Source organism: Anomaloglossus baeobatrachus, chromosome 11, assembly GCF_048569485.1.
Source record: "Anomaloglossus baeobatrachus isolate aAnoBae1 chromosome 11, aAnoBae1.hap1, whole genome shotgun sequence".
NCBI classification, from domain to species: domain Eukaryota; kingdom Metazoa; phylum Chordata; class Amphibia; order Anura; family Aromobatidae; genus Anomaloglossus; species Anomaloglossus baeobatrachus.
Window position 1 is genome coordinate 102277047 of NC_134363.1, and position 21131 is coordinate 102298177.

General features: G+C 44.0%; 1 protein-coding gene across 13 annotated transcripts in view; it reads right to left on the reverse strand.

The window, feature by feature from the left end:
- The window catches only part of LOC142256901 (myosin-10-like), a 304675-nt gene that overhangs the window by 73002 nt on the left and 210542 nt on the right, over nt 1-21131 (reverse strand). For 4 of the 13 annotated variants that reach the window (XM_075328868.1, XM_075328874.1, XM_075328870.1 and 1 more), the window contains exons 5-12: nt 18598-18700; nt 16121-16150; nt 12553-12573; nt 8316-8408; nt 6948-7011; nt 6531-6629; nt 1230-1373; nt 559-654 (exon numbers count right to left, since the gene is read on the reverse strand). In XM_075328868.1, coding sequence (XP_075184983.1) covers nt 559-654; nt 1230-1373; nt 6531-6629; nt 6948-7011; nt 8316-8408; nt 12553-12573; nt 16121-16150; nt 18598-18700 — 650 coding nt within the window. The remainder of the gene's footprint in view (nt 1-558; nt 655-1229; nt 1374-6530; nt 6630-6947; nt 7012-8315; nt 8409-12552; nt 12574-16120; nt 16151-18597; nt 18701-21131) is intronic. The other 9 variants (XM_075328879.1, XM_075328876.1, XM_075328873.1 and 6 more) reach the window with 3 other exon arrangements.

Sequence of the window (21131 nt, forward strand, 5' to 3'; positions counted from 1 at the left end):
CTATCTCGTTTCTTTGTGGGTAAAGCCAAAGACTTATCAGCAGGCCCTCGTATAACATTGGAGCGAGTACTATCCGATAAGACATCAGGTTGGACTCATCCGAGTTATACGCCCGTGTGAGCGCACTCTAAAATCTGCAATGATTCTTCTGGTTTTTTTTGTTTGTTTTTTTCTTCAACTTGTTATTTTGCAAAGATTTTTTCAACATGTTTTACAACCAAGAGTTAAGACAAATACACAGGTATCAGAAACATTTCCCAAGTATGCAGTCAAATACAATGCAAAATAGGCAATCAAAATCAGAAGGTAAATGGAAAGTAAGCAGTTTCTTATCACATATAAGAGTAAGAGAAAAGAGAGGTCAGGGCCCGACCTGGAGGTCTCGATAGTACCCGGTTTTTTTTTTTCACATGACAAAAACGTTGCATTTTAACAGTAGTGTGTAGTCTTTTTATATCCACAGTTTATGCCTAATTCATGCACAGATAAATGACGCGTATTTATGTGACAAACAATAGTTATATAGAATTATGTATAAGTCTACTGTGAAGTACACACCTGTGTTATCTGGCATGGAAGCTTGGTCTGTGTTCCTCTCCTTCCGGAATACAATATTGCCAAACTGTAGCACTGCGGACACCATCCTCAGCATCGCTAGAAGGAAACAAGGAGACAGATTTATTTTACACCTGGATTCTTAGATATGAGATAACAATAAGCAGCCGCTCTGACAGCTCTGTATGTGAAGGGGAAAAGGTGTCTCGCAAGTTACATCTGAATGACTCAGTGCTTAGCTGAGAATTATGCTTCCCTTTATCTGACTACCATGTCTGGGTCCTCCCTCGGCCCTTGTCCATAGGACTATTGTTTCCATATACTGCAGCCATACAGAGTTATAAAGAAGTGAGCATAAATGTCTCGATCTGGAGGACAGACATTCCTGATCTGGAGTTTCAGAATACTAAGGACCTATAAGACACACGCGTTTCACAACTGTGTTGATTGCTGTGTATTTTTAACATAACGGTCATACTGTAAATGTGATAAATGTAACTCCTAATCTAATAGATGAGAGATAACTCATTTGCTAGCCCTTTAAGCCGGCACGGCACGCTCGCTGCAGACTCTTCCCCCTCAGTAATGGGCAGCGCTCAACAATAGCATTCTTTCAGGAAATAATGCCCAAACACATTCCAGTGTCATCAAATTGGGGACAGCTTGTTACTTACACATGATTTCTTCATGATTAATTCCCATGATTTTCATGGACTCCATTGTCTCCTGGAAGATCTCTTTATCTTGCTGTCCAGGAATGGTAATGTTTCCATTGGACAAAAAGCGATACTGATTGAAGCCCTCCAGTAACAGGTCAGCTAGAGACAGATGAAGAGATACAATCACTGCTGTTATTCCTGGAACATAAACTTACAGGAAACTTTCTGCAAAAGGGGACAGCTCAACATTAGTCATTGCCAGCATGGGGCACGTGTATAACTGCAGGTCGTCTTCTGACGGTTTTCATTTGGTGCAGACAGGGAAATTATTAGGACAGTATAAAATTTTAGACAACAAAAAATTCACAAAACTTACATAGGTTCTCATGTATCCATGTACTAAGCCATTCACATGTCTGCTAAGTTTTGGTCAATTTTTAATACCAAAAACTTTTGCCTTTGGCCATCAATAATGGCATTTTTCATGCTGGTCTAATGAAGAGGTGTACTGGAGTCAGACGCTCCTGATCCATTAAGAGCGCACTTAGCCACAAATCTTACTCCAGCCCCCGATATTACCAAGATGTAGATTTGTGGCGTAGAGAAGACCTCCGCGATGAATTTGACAAGTAGGGGCTGCCGTTCCCTCATCTTGCCCCAGTTCTGCCTACTTTGTAGGTATTAGGCAAAAATGGTGTGAGATGCCTAAAAGCCACAAAATTTTAGTGCAGCCCTGTGTAGCATCAAATTCTGTTGTAAAAGTTTTAATGAATCGAGTCCTGAGTATTTTGTGTGCAATGTGACGTCTCTATTGTAAGACTTATTTAGTCTAGATACACCTTACTAGGGGCTTTTGAGTTTGGGAAGGGGGTCATCTGATCAGGATCCTCATCTCTTGGCCAGAGGTGAGACCAGTGCCAATGTGGCAGGTGCAGGTTCTGCTCAGGTTCTAGCAGATTGCTAGGGATCCTAATAGGAGGCTTAGCATATAGTAAAGCGATGTTTCTAAAGGCTGCTTATATATTAGAATAATGTTGGCCAAACCTACTGATATCAACGGGTTGGGTTGGTGGTCTAATGTGTGTTCGAACCCTGGACTCTTCCCCTCCCCATATGATTTTGGACTACGCATCCTTTTGTTCTCTAAAGGTACCGTCTCACTAAACGACGTACCAGCGATTCCAACCACGATACGACCTGGTCAGGATCGCTGGTGCGTCGCTACATGGTCGCTGGTGAGCTGTCAATCAGGCAGATCTCACCAGCGACCAGCCACCAGAGACTCCTGTAATGATGCTGCGCTTGGCAACCAGGGTAAATATCGGGTAACTAAGCAAAGCGCTTTGCTTAGTTACCCAATATTTACCGTGGCTACGTGTGCAGGGAGCCAGCGCTAAGCAGTGTATGCTGGTAACCAGAGTAAATATCGGGTAACCAAGCAAAGTGCTTTGCTTAGTTACCCGATATTTACCCTGGTTACCAGCGTACGCTGCTTACACAGAGTCAGTGCGCGTTGGTCTCCCGCCGTCAAACACGCTGATGTGTGCTGCACGGCGGGAGACCAACGAGCAAAAAATGAACCAGAACAGTGTGTAACGATCAGCAATTTCACAGCAGGGGCCAGGTCGCTGCTCAGTGTCACACACAGTGAGATCGCTGATGAGGTCACTGGTACGTCACAAAACCTGTGACTCAGCAGCGATCTCGCTATGTGAGAAGTATCCCTTAGAGATAAGCTACTGTCAAAGATGTCTGGCAACAGCTCTCTCAAGGAGAACATAGGAGCGCTTGGCAGAGCAAGCTCCTCTGTGTATGGAGCAAGCGTGTGAGATAGATGCCAGAAAAACGATCATCCGAATCATCCAACTTGTAACACTCATGCATTTACTCACTCTGTCAACAATGTCGCCGTACCTTTGATGGGGATAATGCAGAGTACCAATGTAGCGATTTAATTTCGCTTTCTGGGACTTGTGATTCTGTCCAGCCAGGGAGCTTGTGGATTATTTCCTCACACTGTTGTCTCATTACCGCTGCTCTGCACGGAGCGCTACACTACATAAGCCCCTATCTTCCTACTTCCAGTGCCAGATGTAAGTTCTTACCCTGGTTCACGCCTGTTAGGGTACTTTCACACTTGCGTTAGTCGCAATCCGCCGCTTTGGGAAACAGCGCAATCCATTAACGGCTTGCGCTGTTTCCCATAGACTTGTATGGACAACAGGTTGTGACTAATGTGTCTGCGTTGCATCCGCCGCATGACGGATCAGTTGTGGAACGACTGACCGTCGGGCGGCAGGAAAGGAGCAGCATGTAGCGTTTTTTGAGCGGCGGAATCCCTTTTTTTCACTGCACATGCTCAGCTCTTATGTTTAATAATTGAAATCAATGTTTCTCTCTCTCGGCGGCTGAACGATCAGCTGATCGCCCAGCGGCCGGCTTTTGAGAGCGATCAGTTGATTGCCCAGCTTTTGAGAGCGATCAGCTGATTGCCCACTTTTGAGAGCGATCAGCTGATTACCCGGCTTTTGAGAGCAATCACCTGAACGCCCGGCGGCCGGCTTTTGAAAGCGATCAGCTGATCACCCGGCTTTTGAGAGTGATCAGCTGATTGCCCGGCTTTTGAGAGTGATCAGCTGATTGCCCGGTGACCGGCTTTTGAGTGCGTTCAGCTGATCGCCCGGCTTTTGAGAGTGATCAGCTGATTACCCGGCTTTTGAGAGCAATCACCTGAACGCCCGGCGGCCGGCTTTTGAAAGCGATCAGCTGATCACCCGGCTTTTGAGAGTGATCAGCTGATTGCCCGGCTTTTGAGAGTGATCAGCTGATTGCCCGGTGACCGGCTTTTGAGTGCGTTCAGCTGATCGCCCGGCTTTTGAGAGTGATCAGCTGATTGCCCGGCTTTTGAGAGTGATCAGCTGATTGCCCGGTGACCGGCTTTTGAGTGCGTTCAGCTGATCGCCCGGCTTTTGAGAGTGATCAGCTGATCGCCCGGCCACAAGGTGATCAGCTGATCGTTCACGATAGTCTGCCGCCGGTAAAACAGTTAAAAAAATAACAGATCGTTATTTTGGAGCATCAATTACATCACTTATGCCACTCTCTGCAACGCATCCGTTGCATCAGTCACACAACGGATTGTAACGGATGCCACACAACGCAAGTGTGAAAGTAGCCTAAAGTGGGCTTTACACGCTACGACATCGCTCAAGTGATCTCGTTGGGGGTCACGGAATTTGTGACGCATAACCGGTCGCTTTAGCGATGCCGTTGCGTGTGACACCTATGAGCGATTTTGCATCGTCGCAAAAACGTGCAAAATCGCTCATCGGTGACATGGGGGTCCATTCTCAAATATCGTTACTGCAGCAGTAACGAAGTTGTTCCTCATTCCTGCGGCAGCACACAATGCTCCGTGTGACACCGCAGGAACGAGGAACCCCCTCTTACCTGCCTCCCGGCCACAATGCGGAAGGAAGGAGGTGGGCGGGATGTTCGTCCCGCTCATCTCCGCCCCTCTGCTTCTATTGGGCGGCGGTTTAGTGACGCTGCTGTGACGCTGAACGAACCGCCCCCTTAGAAAGGAGGCGGTTCGCTGGTCACAGCGACGTCGCAGGGAAGGTAAGTCCGTGTGACGGGTCCGGGGCGATGTTGTGCGACACGGGCAGAGATTTGCCCGTGTCGCACAACCGATGGGGGCAGGTACGCACACTGGCGATATCGGTACCGATATCGCAGTGTGTAAAGCGGGCTTTACTCTGCTCCTGCTCAGATCATTTGTTTTCTGTTACTGACCTTAGTTTGTGTCTAGACCAACAGCCACTTCAGGAACTCACCTCAAGTGACCCAGTGTAAGTCAAGATCCTTGTAAAGGGGCTAAAGTGTGAAGGCTACAGTTTCCCTCAGGAAATGTTACAAGTAGTGCCTGTCCTTGGAACTCAAGGTAAGTTCTGTCAGCCTTCTAATGTGTTTTTCCACAAATAAGACTTCCCCCAAAAATAAGCCCTAGCAGGGATTTTCAGCATTTTCGGAGCAAGGCTTAAATATAAGTTCTACCCCAAAAATAATCCCTAGTCACAGTTCAATAATGAAGTGTCCGTGCAGCTAGTTAAAGAATACTGCAGGACATTTCATTATAGACAGTGGACACTCCGCAATCACACTCACCAGATGCCGAGAGGGAGGCCATGCAGTGATCGCACCCCCGCACAAATCAGATCGCACACCCACACACATCAGATCACATACACACCAGCAGACCGCATACACACACACACACACACACACACACACATCAGTTCACACACACATCAGTTCACACACACATCAGTTCACACACACAATCACCCATCAGATCGTATACATACACTCACCACATCCAGTGATACTGATTTCTTCTGGCCGGTAGAATCCTGAGAGGCAGTGCGGTGGAACGCAAGGACCTGCGGCTACGGATGGAATGCTTGCAGGACCTGTGATGGGTAACTTCCTGCCTTCTTACCCTGAGGCCGGAGGCATTCTGTACTGCCAGATGTGGTGAGTGACCAGTGAGTGTGTGTGTAATCTGATCGGTGATTGTGTGTGTGCGATCTGATCGGTGATTGTGTGTGTGTGAGTGTGTGTGCGCGATCTGATGTATGTGAGTGTGTCGGCCAGAAGCAGGGGAGGACAGCATGCAGGATACCTGCTGGGAGGGCCCGCTGGAGATCACAGGGAAGACCTGGGAGCCACGCAGACGTCCGGGGCCTGGTAAGTATGAGTCTCCTTGGAAGGGCGGAGGGTCTGCTTTTTTTGGGGGGAGGGGGGTAGACTAACACTTCCAAACCATGTTTCTTAAAGAATAAGACCTACTCCAAAGATAAGCCCTGGTACTTTTTTGGGGGGCAAAAAAATTATAAGACAGTGTCTTATTTTTGGAAAAACACGGTAGTGACAGTGTGCAGTGATAAAGCTAAAATGTATAGAGGGATTTACAATTAGTGATTGTCCAAAGTGGACAACTAGATGTTAGAGAATGATAGGTGATACATGTATTTGTTATGGAAACCCCTTTAATTAACAAGATTATTAATAAAACATGCCTGGTAATTACATAAACTTTAAAAATGCTTCCAGCATAAATACACCTTTCCTGTTCTTATAGGTAACACATGACGAGTAAGACTTCCATTCATGCTCATTAACCTACATGTATCCTACAAAGTCAGAGACGTGTACAAACCGCTGAGAACCCCTTCCATCATAGACATGTAAATGACATACAGGGATGTGTGAGGAGCAGCTCCTTCTACCCTGGATTACACAATGAAGGCTTACTTTTAACGTGCTCTCCTGAGCCAGCAAGAAGCTGGTAGAAAACGTGGAAGGTTCTTTCATCCTTGGCTTGGCGGATTGCTCGAGATTTTTCCAGCAAATCTTTGGAGTGGATAAGGAAGACTCCAAGCAGAATGGGTAAACTTTATCTTATGCAGAAAGGTTTCTATCTCTACAGAGACTTTCTGGCCTGATGTAAAATGAAGACCTCTGTAACATTTCTTACATAACTTGTGCTTCAATTCCTTGCTGTTTTTAAAACCGTCATTGCTGTCAGTGAATGAAAACAGTTATTATTTATTTTTTTGCAAATGTCTCAAGAAAGCTCCTGGTTTACCTATTCCATTATTTTTGACAAAACACGCTAAAAGTCAAGCTCTTGGGTTTCCAAGACATTGTGATAACTTGCAGAAAGGATACAGGTTTCTATGTTGGCTCCAACAATGTATCCAGCTACATCAAAATTAATTCTGATAAATTTTCCCTGTAAGACATAAGACGTAAACAAGATGAAATGACGTAATAAGATTAGAGTGTCTGTTATTTCTTTTACTCCCTCAACCTGTGTAGATGTTAGTGTAGTATCAGGGTGTTAATCTTCTCCCGGATCCCTGTCTTCCCGGTATCCCGCTCCGGTCCTCTTCTGAGTCACGTGATGGTGATTCAGCCTTCTCGGATCACCCTGCGCTGTGTGTCTCTGAACGAAGCTCCATCCGGCTCACACAGAGAGTGCAGTGGGATCCGGAAGGTCATCATCACAGTCACGTGACTCAGAAGACACCTGAGAAGACGGCGATGGGTGAGCATGTTAACACACTGACAACACACTAACATTTATATAGGGGGGTACAAATAACAGGAGTGCTTCCTTAAAAAGTAAATTTGGCAAGACAATTAGCTTCTTTATCCAGTAGGTGGCACATAGCCCTTCGATATAGCAGACCGGCTCCAAACTACACAAGTGTCAGTGTTGTCTTATTCCAGAGATGGTTTGTAAACGTGGGACGTAATGTAAAAAGTTGCTGTGCACCATATTGACACTGGTTAGAACCATTTTTTGCCCATTTTTGCTCCTTGGGCATTTTGTATATAACTACGGTAGTAACAAAGTGTTATTAATATAAAAAATATTAGGGGAATATAAAAAATAAAAATACGTAGTATCTAGGTGCCACAGCCATCAGCAAATAATTGTATTATTTCATTATCACGTCACACCAATATTTAGAAACAAAAAGTAAATCTCACCTGACTCCATACTGTAGATGAAGCTGTACGTTTTCTGCTTCTACAGAATAATGATCTGTGAAACTGAACCTCATGGGCCACAATAGGGCAACCAGTATGGTTTCACTCTGTCCACCATGCCACAAGTCAAAGTGCACATGTGGATGAGGGCTAATGAAAATGTAGTCACATTTAGTGGTAAACTGGACCAGACCAGTAATATCAATGTATCTTTAGAATCAGCATCAGGGCTCTACATGGGGTAATGTATCCAACCAGATGGGTCAACTGTGCTCTGGTGACATCATGGGATTTGGCAAGTCTACCTGCAAGCAATAACCCCCATAGTGAAGGCTGCCATCACATATCCTAATATGCCATAGCTTTAGTGCTGTTCAGATTTTTGGGGAAGCTGTCATTGGGTACAAATAAATGCGCTTGTAAAAGCTCACCAAAGTGAATGGGCCGGAAGAGGTAACAGGTGTCTTTAAAATTTACTACATGACCTAACTGTATATTCTATGGTTAAAAAATAGTGAGGTGAAAAGCTTGCCCACTTACAAATCGTGAAGAGTTGTCGTTTTTCACAGTCTTAGCATTGCCGAAAGCCTCCAATATGGGGTTGGCTTGTAGAAGTTGGTGCTCAAGCTCGCCCTAAGAGTAAGAAACCATTAATATGGTAAATCGCCATGCATTGTACGGAATTACATAGAACATTCACAAGGACAGTTATTAAGGGGTTAAAACCAATTCACAAGAAAACATATTTTGGATATACAGTATATAGATATATACACAAAAAATTGTAGGTATGGAAAAAACAACCAGCTGTATTAGAAAGCATCAGCATGCAAAGTAATACCATTTTATTTCCAACAGGTGCAAGACGAAAACTTTAGATACTGAAAGGGTTAAACCAGAGGGTCCACTGCTCAGCCTGGAAGTATCTGCAGTTTAGAGACCTCCCGGCTGTCAGCTATGTCAGATCTCCGGCACACTCACCATCCACCAAATGTATGCCCAGATGATTAGTGAGCACTGTACCCATTATTGACACGTCTTAGATATCTGTCTAAAGACTCCTTCATACAGCAGTGTGCTGCTTATTTAGCATGTCCATAAAAGACACGTCGTCCTTTGATCCGTGTAACAGACCAAAGTCAACCATTCAATGGATGGGTCTGTGAAAACAGATAGGACTCGGCTACCATCTGCGTGACATCTAAGTTCTGTCCATTGATAAGAGAAGCTTTCAATTTTTTTCATATGAGAATACGCAAACTAAGCCAGTATTTAGGAGTTTCAATGGTTAAGGACGTTTTTATTATGTCAGAATGGCAATAAGGAGGGTCAGCACCTGAAGATCCTCCCACAGGCCAAAGCGAGCAGCGTGTAGCCCCTGGAGGAAGCTTCTGGCCCTGCTGAGACATACAGCATACTGACTGAGCTTTCATCAGACGTCCCTGTAACTCAAGACCAGGCCGAGAACCTGACACTGACCTGGAACCTGAGAGTCCACCACTGAGTGACGCTGGGTATCCAACCTTGTTCATATTTCCCTGCAGTAAGTCCTCAGACTACAAACCATACTGCAGCCCTGAGACATGTCAGTTATCACATTAGAAAAGCTCGGCCGTGCCTATACATGTGTCCCTCCGACTAACAGGGTTCACCAGGATTTTAGTCATGTCCAAAATTGTGTTACCTTAAAACGAATTACCCATTAGCCAACTGCATTATATTAAAAATAGTTTATTCTCTCTTCCCTAATATAACATTTTTATAATAAGAATGATAAAAAAAAGATGGTCATCCTAGACAACCCTTCTAAATACTGCAGGAAATCATATGTACTGGAAAAATAGTAGATAAACCCTGAGGGAACCGTGCTAGTCACCCATAAATGTGGTATACTTACGGCAAACTCCATCCCTGTGAAGTCGCATCTATAAATGTGAGGTATACGCCTGGAAAAAGCGCATATTTGTGACGCTGTGCATTTAGTCATTTCCAACCTACTCACTGTAAACCTGCAGGAATAATATGCATCTATGATGAGGAATAACCTGGAACTTAAAGGGAACCCCTTATCTGATCCAGGCTGCCCAAAGCACAAGCAGCATGAATCAGTCTGGCTATACAATTGCAGACAGTTATGTTTTTCTCTGAAATGCTGTTGTTTCAGGGATAACATACTTTAGGGATCCTAGCAGAGACTATATTTGGACTCATCCGGCACAGCCCCAAACCAATTTCTCCCATCACGGCTCTAGTTGATTGACAGATCTCTCCCATGTGCGTCCATACTGTAGATACAGGGAAGGATAACTCCAGCACACAAATAGTTCAAATAAAAAAGATTTTTACTTTTAATTTTTGATTAACTACAAAAAGTGTACTATAACCAGTAAGCAAAGACCAACGTTTCGGCTCTTATAAAGTCTTTATCAAGGTCTTGCCAAGGATAACAAAAACATACACCATATCAGTGAGTGCATAATATATACAAAAAGTGTAAACATTAATCATTTGAACTATTTGTGTGCTGGAGTTAGCCTTCCCTATATAGTTATTTACTCCAAGCACCTATCCTATGTCGGTTGAGCCGAGCCCTAGCCTATTCTTCATACTGTAGATACAGACCTGTCAATCACCTGGTGCAGTGTGGTGAGATGATGGCCAGGGGAGTGCCAGAATAGTCTGATCTATCCTTATGATTCCAGACAGATTTTTAAACTACCGTATTTTCCGGCATATAAGACGACTTTTTAACCCCTGAAAATCTTCTCAAAAGTCGGGGGTCGTCTTATACGCCGGGTGTCATCACTTGGCACACAATATAAGATATTCTCACCCACCTCTCACTGTGCTGCGCTACCTCCAGCTGCATGGAGGAGAGGTGAGAATATCTTTTATTGTGTGCAAATAACTGCATTATAGGGGGCAGAAGGGAATCAGCAGGAGGGCATTATTAAACAATGTAGAAATTACTGCAGGGGACATTAAGGACAGGGTACATTACTATACAATAGGGACATTAGAGCAGGGGGCATTATTAAACAATGGGTTCATTACTGCATGGGACATTAAGGACAGGGCACATTACTATACAATGGGGCATTACAGCAGGGGGCACTATTAAACAATGGGTTCATTACTGCACGGGACATTCCAGCAGTGGATTTCACTAAACAATGGTCATTTCACTAAACAATGGTCACATTACTCGGGTTGACTAAAGGCCCAGTCACACTAAGCAACTTACCAGCGATCCCAACAACGATACAACCTGATAGGGATCACTGGTAAGTTGCTAGGAGGTCGCTAGTGAGATGTCACACTGCGACGCTCCAGCAATCCCACCAGCAACCTGACCTGCAGGGATCGCTGGAGCGTTGCTACACGGGTTGCTGGTGAGCTGTCACACAGGCAGATCTCACCAGCAACCAGTGACCAGCCCCCAGCCAGCAGTGCCGCATGGAAGCGATGCTGCGCTTGGTAACTAAGTTAAATATCGGGTAACCAACCTGATATTTACCTTGGTTACCAGCGCGCACCGCTTAGCGCTGGCTCCCTGCACACCTAGATACAGTACACATCGGGTTAATTACCCGATGTGTACACAGTTACGTGTGCAGGCAGCAGAGAGCCGGCTTCTGCGGACGCTGGTAACCACGGTAAACATCGGGTAACCAAGAAGCCCTTACCTTGGTTACCCGATATTTACCTTCGGTACCAGCGTCCGCCGCTCTCACACTGTCAGTGCCGGCTCCCTGATCTCTGCACATGTAGCATGAGTACACATCGGATAATTAACCCGATGTGTACTGTGGCTAGGAGTGCAGGGAACAGGGAGCCGGCACTGGTAGTGTGAGAGTGGCGAACACTGGTAACGAAGGTAAATATCGGGTAACCAAGGTAAGGGCTTCTTGGTTACCCGATGTTTACCGTGGTTACCAGCGTCCGCAGAAGCCGGCTCCCTGCTGCCTGCACACGTAACAGTGTACACATCGGGTAATTAACCCGATGTGTACTGTGTCTAGGTGTGCAGGGAGCCAGCGCTAAGCGGTGCGCGCTGGTAACCAAGGTAAATATCAGGTTGGTTACCCGATATTTACCTTAGTTACCAAGCGCAGCATCGCTTCCACACGGCGCTGCTGGCTGGGGGCTGGTCACTGGTTGCTGGTGAGATCTGCCTGTGTGACAGCTCACCAGCAACCCGTGTAGAGACGCTCCAGCGATCCCTGCCAGGTCAGGTTGCTGGTGGGATCGCTGGAGCGTCGCTTAGTGTGACATCTCACCAGCAACCTCCTAGCAACTTACCAGCGATCCCTATCAGGTTGTATCGTTGTTGGGATCACTGGTAAGTTGTTTAGTGTGACTGGGCCTTTACACTCGAGTATATATGATATATCCCAAACTCTATGTTTTAACTGGAAAAGTTGGGGGTCGTCTTATACGCCTAGTTGTCTTATACGCCGGAAAATATGGTATATTTTCTCTGAAACGGAAGAACCTTTCAGAAAAAAATATTTGTGGCTGTAATCATGCAGCCAGGATCTTATTCATGCTGCCCGTGGTTTGGGCAGCATGAATCGACTGAACGGTTCCCTTTAAGTGCTCCGGTAGTACTAAGACAAACTGTATTATACAGTTGAGGCCACACCACACATGCAGATGTTTGCTGATGCAATATATCTATGGTGACACACACATAACCAGAACTTGGAAAGCATAAAACAAAAAAAAGGAAACAGAAGCAGCAAAAATAAACTAAAACAAAATGGGTGTTACTCACATATGACACAGCACTGGAGTTCTGAGGGGAAACCGCACACAACAGGGATGGGGAAACATAAAACAGATGTTAATGGTAGTGAAAAAGGCAACATAAATATAAAATCAATGATAAAAAAAGATTCAACTTCTAATGATTGATGTTCAAGGTGAAGTTTGTGATGGGGTAAAAAAAACAAAGACAAAACTGGTGACTACATAGTGGAATAGGTAAGTATAATATAAGTAAGTCTATTATACAGTATATAACAAACGAAGTGATGGCAAATATAAGCAAGGGCAGACCCTGAGAGCGAGGACAAAATACTACTGCACCCCAGGGGGGAAAAAGAACATAAATCCTACAATTAATGAATTTCACTCAACTATACATAGTAGAAACTGGAGACTTAAGGCCCCTAAACACATTGGCATGATGCCGTCACCACCTCAGCCGACTCTCCCATACACAGGAGCACTCGTTCAGTCCAGTAAGCGCTCCTGTGTTCTCTATGAGAAAACCCATCGGCCGGCATCTTATCACCAGGAGAATACTGCGCTCAACAGACCAAAATCAGATCTACTCAATGGATATCTCCCCCGATCATCTGTTGGCCGGCCCCCCAAACACAATAGAACCTCAGCCGAAGCCATCAATATGAGCAAGTTCAACCGATATTAATCTAATAGCCTTTAGACTAATCTGCACTATGACTGAAGACTAGGCCGCAACATGCGCAACGTATGAACTCAAACTCACAAACCTCAATGTGGAGGCTTAGAGCCTGCCGAACCTTTCCATGACCACAGCAGGTTTAGCTCGAGTGTTTTGTGCTGACTACGACTTGGAAGACTATATATAAAAGTAACGTGTGTCATACATACCAGACATATAATTTTCAATAAGAAAATAATTCTAGTATTATTTCAATTTGTTGCAGGTATTTGAGCCAAAGTTAGAAGTAGAACAGGCAGGAACAGGACGTATAAATCCTTCCTTCAGATTTGCTATCTTTTTCGAATACTGGTTGTGGCTCAAAAACTGCATCAAAAAAGCATGTCTGACTCCAGCTTACAACCAAACAGCATACACAGTAACTGCTGAAAAAATGTATGTACACACAATGCTGGATGTCCATATTCCACTTTTGCTTAATTTATGTTAATTTTTGTCTTTATATTTTTTGAGATCACGTTTTTTGGCTATATTCACACCTGCACCTTGATATGCCGGTTGTCTTTTATTTTTAGGAACTAAATCTCTGGTGGAATGTGTACAGAGAATAACTTTATCCCTTACATAGCCTATTCACAGTAGCCTAATCAATGTATACACCAAAAAAACATCTTCTGAAATATACACCAAACATTTCTATAGGCAACATAGGGTAGATGTATTATTTCTAGCATACTTTTGGGTAGTATGCGCTGGCATAAATTGAATTTCACTGTATTAAAAATGATCAATAGCCAATATAGGATGCAACAATAACAAGATTTATTTGTTACATGTCAATGTAAAATCAATGTATCTATCTATGCCTCTATGTATCTATCCAACGTGCAATCTATCTATCTATCCATCCATCTCTACCTCTACATACGTAAATATATAAAGCTTTGCTCACTGAAAAGCATAAGAGCTTCCCATAGGCAATACGAACATTATCAAATTAATTAAAAACTAAACTACAGTTAAAACTCAGGGTAAGTCAAAAGTGAGGAGCCACCAAAAACTTTTTCCCACCTCGAGATGCTCATACACACCAGTGGTCCGATTCATTATTGGATATTTGCTTGTGTTTTTCCTTTAGTTTTTGATGTTTGCACCTTTTTTTGTTTGTTTGCACCAAATTCATCTTTATTGAAGCCTATTTTATATTCGCCTGTGATTTTTTTACTTATCACTGTGATGGGTTTGATGTTTTCCAGATGTTTTCGTCTAACTCATCATTTGCCACTTTTAGAAATGTTGTACATTTTGTATGAATCAAACCAAGGGGGTACTGATTTGCTTTACGTCAGAAATCGTTATGTTACAAAATAGGTTAAAGACAGAAAAAAATGTGTTGTTTTTTTTTTGATACTTGCAAAATTCATGAACCATTTGCGTCATTTTTATGAATTTGGTGCAAAAAAAATAAATCGAATGACATAAGATAAAAATAAAAATGTGACTTTAAAAAGTCCTGAAATGATGAATTGGACTTAGATTTTTGCCTTCAATGATCTAGGGCCTAATTAGTGCTACATGCCTAGTTGTTGGGGAGGATTGCCTGGAAAAGTGAATATATGGGGGCGGCACGGTGGCTCAGTGGTTAGCATTGCAGTCTTGCAGCGCTGGGGTCCTGGATTCAATTCCCACCAAGGACACCATCTGTAAGGAGTTTGTATGTTCTTGTGTTTGCGTGGGTTTCCTCCGGGTACTCCGGTTTCTCCCACACTCCAAAAACATACAGATAGGGAATTTAGATTGTGAGCCCCAATGGGGAAAGTGAAGCCAATGTGTGTAAAGCGCTATGGAATTAACAAATTAACAGCGCTATATAAATGAATAAATATTATTATTATATATATTATTATTATTATTATTATATAGAGCAAACATTTCTCTCTAGCTGCGCCAATTCTTGCTTTCATGGGTTTATCTGCCATTTAGTGCTGAGAGGACTCAATTTGTAAGGAGTCAGGCATGGCCTAGGATGGTTGGAATCCTCTCGCCATTGTAAAGGGGGCTTTACACGCTACGACATCGCTAATGCGAACTCGTTGGGGTCACAGAATTGGTGACGCACATCCGGCCGCATTAGCGATGCCGTTGCGTGTGACACCTATGAGCAATTTTGCATCATTGCAAAATCGCTCATCGGTGACATGGGGGTCCATTCTCAAAAATCGTTACTGCAGCAGTAACGAAGTTGTTCCTCGTTCCTGCGGCAGCACACATCGCTCCGTGTGACACCGCAGGAACGAAGAACCTCTCCTTACCTGCCTTCCGGCCGCTATGCGGAAGGAAGGAAGTGGGCGGGATGTTACGTCCCGCTCATCTCCGCCCCTCCGTTTCTATTGGGCGGCGGTTCAGTGACGCAGCTGTGACGTCGCTGTGACGCTGAACGAATTGTCCCCTTAGAAAGGAGGTGGTTCGCCGGTCACAGCGATGTCGGCGGGCAGGTAAGTAGTGTGACGGGCCTGGGCGATGTTGTGCGACACGGGCAGCGATTTGCCCGTGTCGCACAACAGATGGGGGCGGGTACCCACGCTAGCGATATCGGTACCGATATCGCAGCGTGTAAAGCGGCCTTAAGTCAGCATATACATATATACTACAATGGAGGTCATCATAGAAGATGACGATCTGAATACAACTTCACAGCTGCAAGTAAAAGCCAATCATGTTCCAAACTTTTGACTTAACCCATAACTAATATTCAGTAATATCCTGTGTTAGGTTGATATCTAGGAAAGTTTATGTAAAATAATTCTACACGGCTAAACTAGTGACAAGATATTGAGGGCAGGAGTGGTGTGCTACCATTGTGCTAGTGGCATGCATTACACAGATCATGCAGGGTGCACACATGTCCACTTGCCTTGAGTTTGACAGATTTGAAAGATTCCATCTGGTATTAGTAAAGTGCACAAGATAATCAACAAAGACTGTTAGTAACCCGAAACTGTGGAGCCCAAGTCTGCAGAGCATTGCACTAGAGCGTGGGCTGTATCATGTCTACGCACATACTGTAACATCCACATATCCCAAGATACAGGTCATGCAGCACGTGTGATCTAACTGTGAGAAGTGCGGACACAGAAAATGAAAAAGGAATTACTCTTTACACATTAGATGTTTTCATGTTTGCTGTCTGGTCCCAGAAGACCCCGGATTCTATGCCGGCTGGTAAACCTTTTACTGGACCAACATAAAGATCATACATTTATTGGGTGGGCATGCTGTACACAGGCACTCTCCATATATCACCATTACAGTACAACAAAGAGGGGTCTGGTCATCTTTAACCCTAATAATACATCTGAATGACACCAATAAAGTCTTTTTCTGGGACCCTATTTATGTCTATGTAAACTATGGGGTGAGTAAAGGGTCCCAGCGCCAGCAGCACCACTTATAAGGAGGATGGAGCGGTGTGTGCCCCCCACTAATCTGGCAGGAGTGCCCCAGGACAACAGTAACCCTACAAAGCTGTGTGATGACTGCTGACATCCATGGACGAGGGCCGTATGTACCAGGGTCTATGTGTGGGCGTATCAATGAACGTGCCAGATGGGAGGAAACGCATCTGTGCTGAGATATACAAGACACAGATCGGAGGCTGGAGGACATCTTGTATTTGGTTAGGAAGCTAAGCCAATATTTTCATGGAGAACCTCTCTAGCCACTTCATATGCAGGGATCTACCTCTTGATGACCAGACACCACAAGCTTTAGAAGTAGAAGCAGCTCGGATTTCGGCTATGTTCACACACACACAAATTGTTGCAGGGGGTTTTTTTGTTGCGTTTTTTTTTCTGCAGTAAAAGCTATGAGATTTCAGAAATCTCATGCACATGCTTGTTTTTTTTATTCCTTACTGAATATATTTGCAGCAGATCAATTCTTTCAGGGTTTTTACAGCATTTTTTCATCCAGAGAAAGCAATAAGAAAATGCACAAAATGGGTTTTGCTGCGTTTTTGGTGAATATAACTTTATTAAACATGCACTGTAAACATATCACATGTAATCCGCACCATAATAACACTGCAATAATAAAAAAAAAACACAACAAAAAGCAGCAAAAACCTGCAGAAAACCACCATTTTTGAGTCACTAAAAAAAAAAAATCAACTTTGCTGAGTAGTAGAATTTTTTTTCTATATTTGTTACAATAATCATTTCCTTGCCTGTGTTATATAGGGGAAATCGACATTGAGGCCAAAAAATGATGACTGTGATGTGTAACTGCGGATTGTGCGGGCAGGGCTCACACTGTGCTTGTGCTCGCAGTATTGGTCTTTTTTCCTTTTTACGGTATTATTTTCCCTAATCATATCCTTTCCATGTCATCATTAGAGATTTATGGGGGAGATTTTAACTTTATCAGAATTGTCCAGTTAGATAAAAGGCACTTTCGATGTGTTTAATATTAAAAAGTACAAGTGACTAAGACTCGGCGGTGTCCCGCGGTCAGCCCTGCTCCTGCCAGCCCCGTCACGTCGTCTTCTACCCCTCCGAGAGTCCATGTCACAGGAGCAGTGTGACACCAGGTGTCTGACAAACTCAAAAAAATAGCCAAGCCAGCCTCCTCCTATGGTACTGCCAAAGTTGTGACAGACAAAGGGGTCTGGTTTAGCTAGTAAAATAGGCCACTCAGTCGCCCCCTTCTTACACATCATCGGTATTGTGCCAACACAGTGAAAGAGAAGAGACACTGTCACTTATAAAAGCCAATTTTTGCAGTGGAGCTGCAGGCGTCCAGGACCAGGGTTGACGTGGGACAGTTCTAATAAGAACACATATTAGTATATTATATATGTGTATAATTTTAAGTCCTTAATATAGAGCGGATCATAGACTAAAGGAGTTTTCTGGTTTCATACCAGCCTTAGCCCTTTTTTATTGTCTGGACAATTCCTTTAATACGGTGAGAGGTCTTGTTATTTATTACATGGCATTTGCAGAGCTCGCTTAGGATCAGGACCCTAAACCCAACACAGAGATTCTGTACAGGGGAGTCAGAGACCCGGTCACTTGCCTTCTCTATGGAGAATCACAGCAGAGTAGTACGCCCATCAGGCTGTCATTTATTACACCTGGTGGTCCACACGGTGTCAGAAATCTGAAGCGACTACAACCTCCCTTTAAGGTCCTACAGTAAAGGATACTCTGATTGTACTGATGTTGGGGGACTGTACTGCACAGCTGGGGAGGTTCAGAGCAGTTTTAGCTCTATGTAAAGTGATATGGCCAGTTCTTATGGCACTTTGCGGTGCTTATATAATAAGTTATTAGTGTCAGTGTTTGTGGTGGAGAGCGTCTGCTATCAACACTGTATGCAAAGAGCTCTTACCGGCGCGGTGTGCTCTTTACGGCCCTTGTGTGAAGAGGCCACGTGAGCCAGGTACTGGATTACTTTCTTCGTGTTCTCCGTTTTTCCAGCCCCTGATTCGCCACTGGAAATATAAAATATTAGTGAAACAGGTGAAATATAAAGTGCATTGGTTTAGACTATACATCAGGTTCCCTCAAAGGGGCTGTCCAAGACTCAGAAAGGCATACAAAATAAGTAATACCCTACCAATCCACACGCTGCTCCTATCTAATGTTTCCTGGGTTCCTCACTGGTCTCTACTATCTGCTCCCTCTTGACACAGAGGAAATGACTGCTCAGCCGATCACTGGCTGGGGGGGATTTTTATTGTTGAAGCAGGAGATAGAGACTGACAGAAGTCCAGGCAGCATTGGTACAGGATATTCACAAAACCATCCGACAAAAGGTCAAATACAATGTTATTGAAATAATTAATAAAAATGAATAAAAACCAGGGTAGGGGAAAAATAATCATACAAACATGTAGTAAAAAAACTATACTGCAGCACAATGGAGCCTATCTGTTTGACTGGTTGCTGGTCTGATGACAGCATACTGCAACTGTCTGTCATATTACAGCAGCGAATGCAGACTTGCATATACAATTATGTATGAATTGATCTTACAATATTATTGTGACTTGCACGTTACCATTTTATTAATTTATTAGTAAGATTATTATTTATTATAGTTTGTATATATTCTAATTATTAAATATATATATATATATATATATATATATATATACACATATAATATATATATATATATATATATATATATATATATATATATATATATATATATAGTATTTGTATTGATACATAAGTATAATATAATAATTTTCGTCTGCATTCCGCACCTTATATGTATTGATCTTAATTCTATTATATGACCACAACTATATGAATATTATTTATTGATCTTGTGTGCTTTTACAGTAGTATCTATTAATTGATTATTTATTGGTTTATTGGTTACATATAGGTGAATGCTTGGTTATAACACATATGTTCCTCTTTTTTGTGGAGTTGTACCCTCTGATTGTTATATGCGATCTATGTTTGGGGTTGTAGTGGCTTTATACTTGACAGTGCAATATAGGTATGAATACAATTGTTATGGAAATATAATGTATGTATAGATATGGATATATATACACCGTATTTTTCGGACTATAAGACGCACCGGATCATAAGACGCACCCTGGTTTTAGAGCAGGAAAATAGGAAAATAAAATTTTAAGCAAAAAATGGGAGTCAGGACACACTGTTATGGGGCGAAGATCTGCTGCTGACACTGTTATGGGGGTAATGTCCCCAAATTCTCTACTAAGGTACCCCAGCCTGGTAATGATCCTCCTGCCTTGTATATACAGTATATGTCCCTCATCCTGCTATATACCCCATCCTGGCATATGGCCCTATCCTGCTATATACGGTAACCCATCCTGGCATATGGCCCCATCCTGCTATATACCCCCATCCTGCTACATACCTCCACCCTGCTCATATACCCACATTATGCTGATATACCCCCATCCTGCTCATATACCCCCATCTTGCTCATATACCCCCCAGCCTGCTCATAATATACCCCCACCCTGCCCATATACCCACATTCTGCTCACATACCCCCATCCTGCTCATATACCCCCATCTTGCTCATATACCCCCATCCTGCTCATAATATACCCCCATCCTGCTCATAATATACCCCCATCCTGCTCATAATATATCCCCATCCTGCTCATAATATACCCCCATCCTGGTATATGGCCCGCATCCTGTGGCACATAAAAAATAAACGTTCATACTCACCTTACCTCATTCCCTGCAGCATCGCTCCTCCACCCGTCTGTGTCAGCGGCAGCGCCGCTGAGTGGAGCCGTACCCGTTCCCCTGCAGCATTGCGATGTCCTCCTGTGCCAGCGGCGGCTGCGTATGGACATGTGCGCACAGCGATGACGTCATCGCTGTGTGCGCCGCTAGTCTCAGTGGCCGCCGCTGGCACAGGAGGACATCGCAATGCTGCAGGAGAACGGGGACGGCTCCACTCAGCGGCCACCAGCAGCCAGGAGGAGATCGCGGTGCTGCAGGGGAACGGTGACAGGTGAATATACCGATTCACTGCACACTGCGCTGATGATGATGTGCGGGGGGCAGTGAATACAGCCGCACATGATCACTGCAGGCTGTAGTTGCCAGGGGTGATCATGCGGGCCGGCTGTTTATCCCTCGCCCATCCTCCCGCCCATCATCCTGCCCACCTGTCTACTTCTGCTTCAGTGCTGAGAGATGGGCGGGAGGATGGGCGTGCATATTCAATGAGCGGGTCCACGTGGTCACGGCAGGCGCTGCTGCAGCCTGCTTGTGCCCCCGATGACCCGCGCCACCACAGCACCCTTATTCCCGGCCTTATATTCAGACCATAAGACGCACCCCCCACTTTCCCCCAACATTTTGGGGGAAAAAAGTGCATCTTATGGTCCGAAAAATACGGTATATATATAT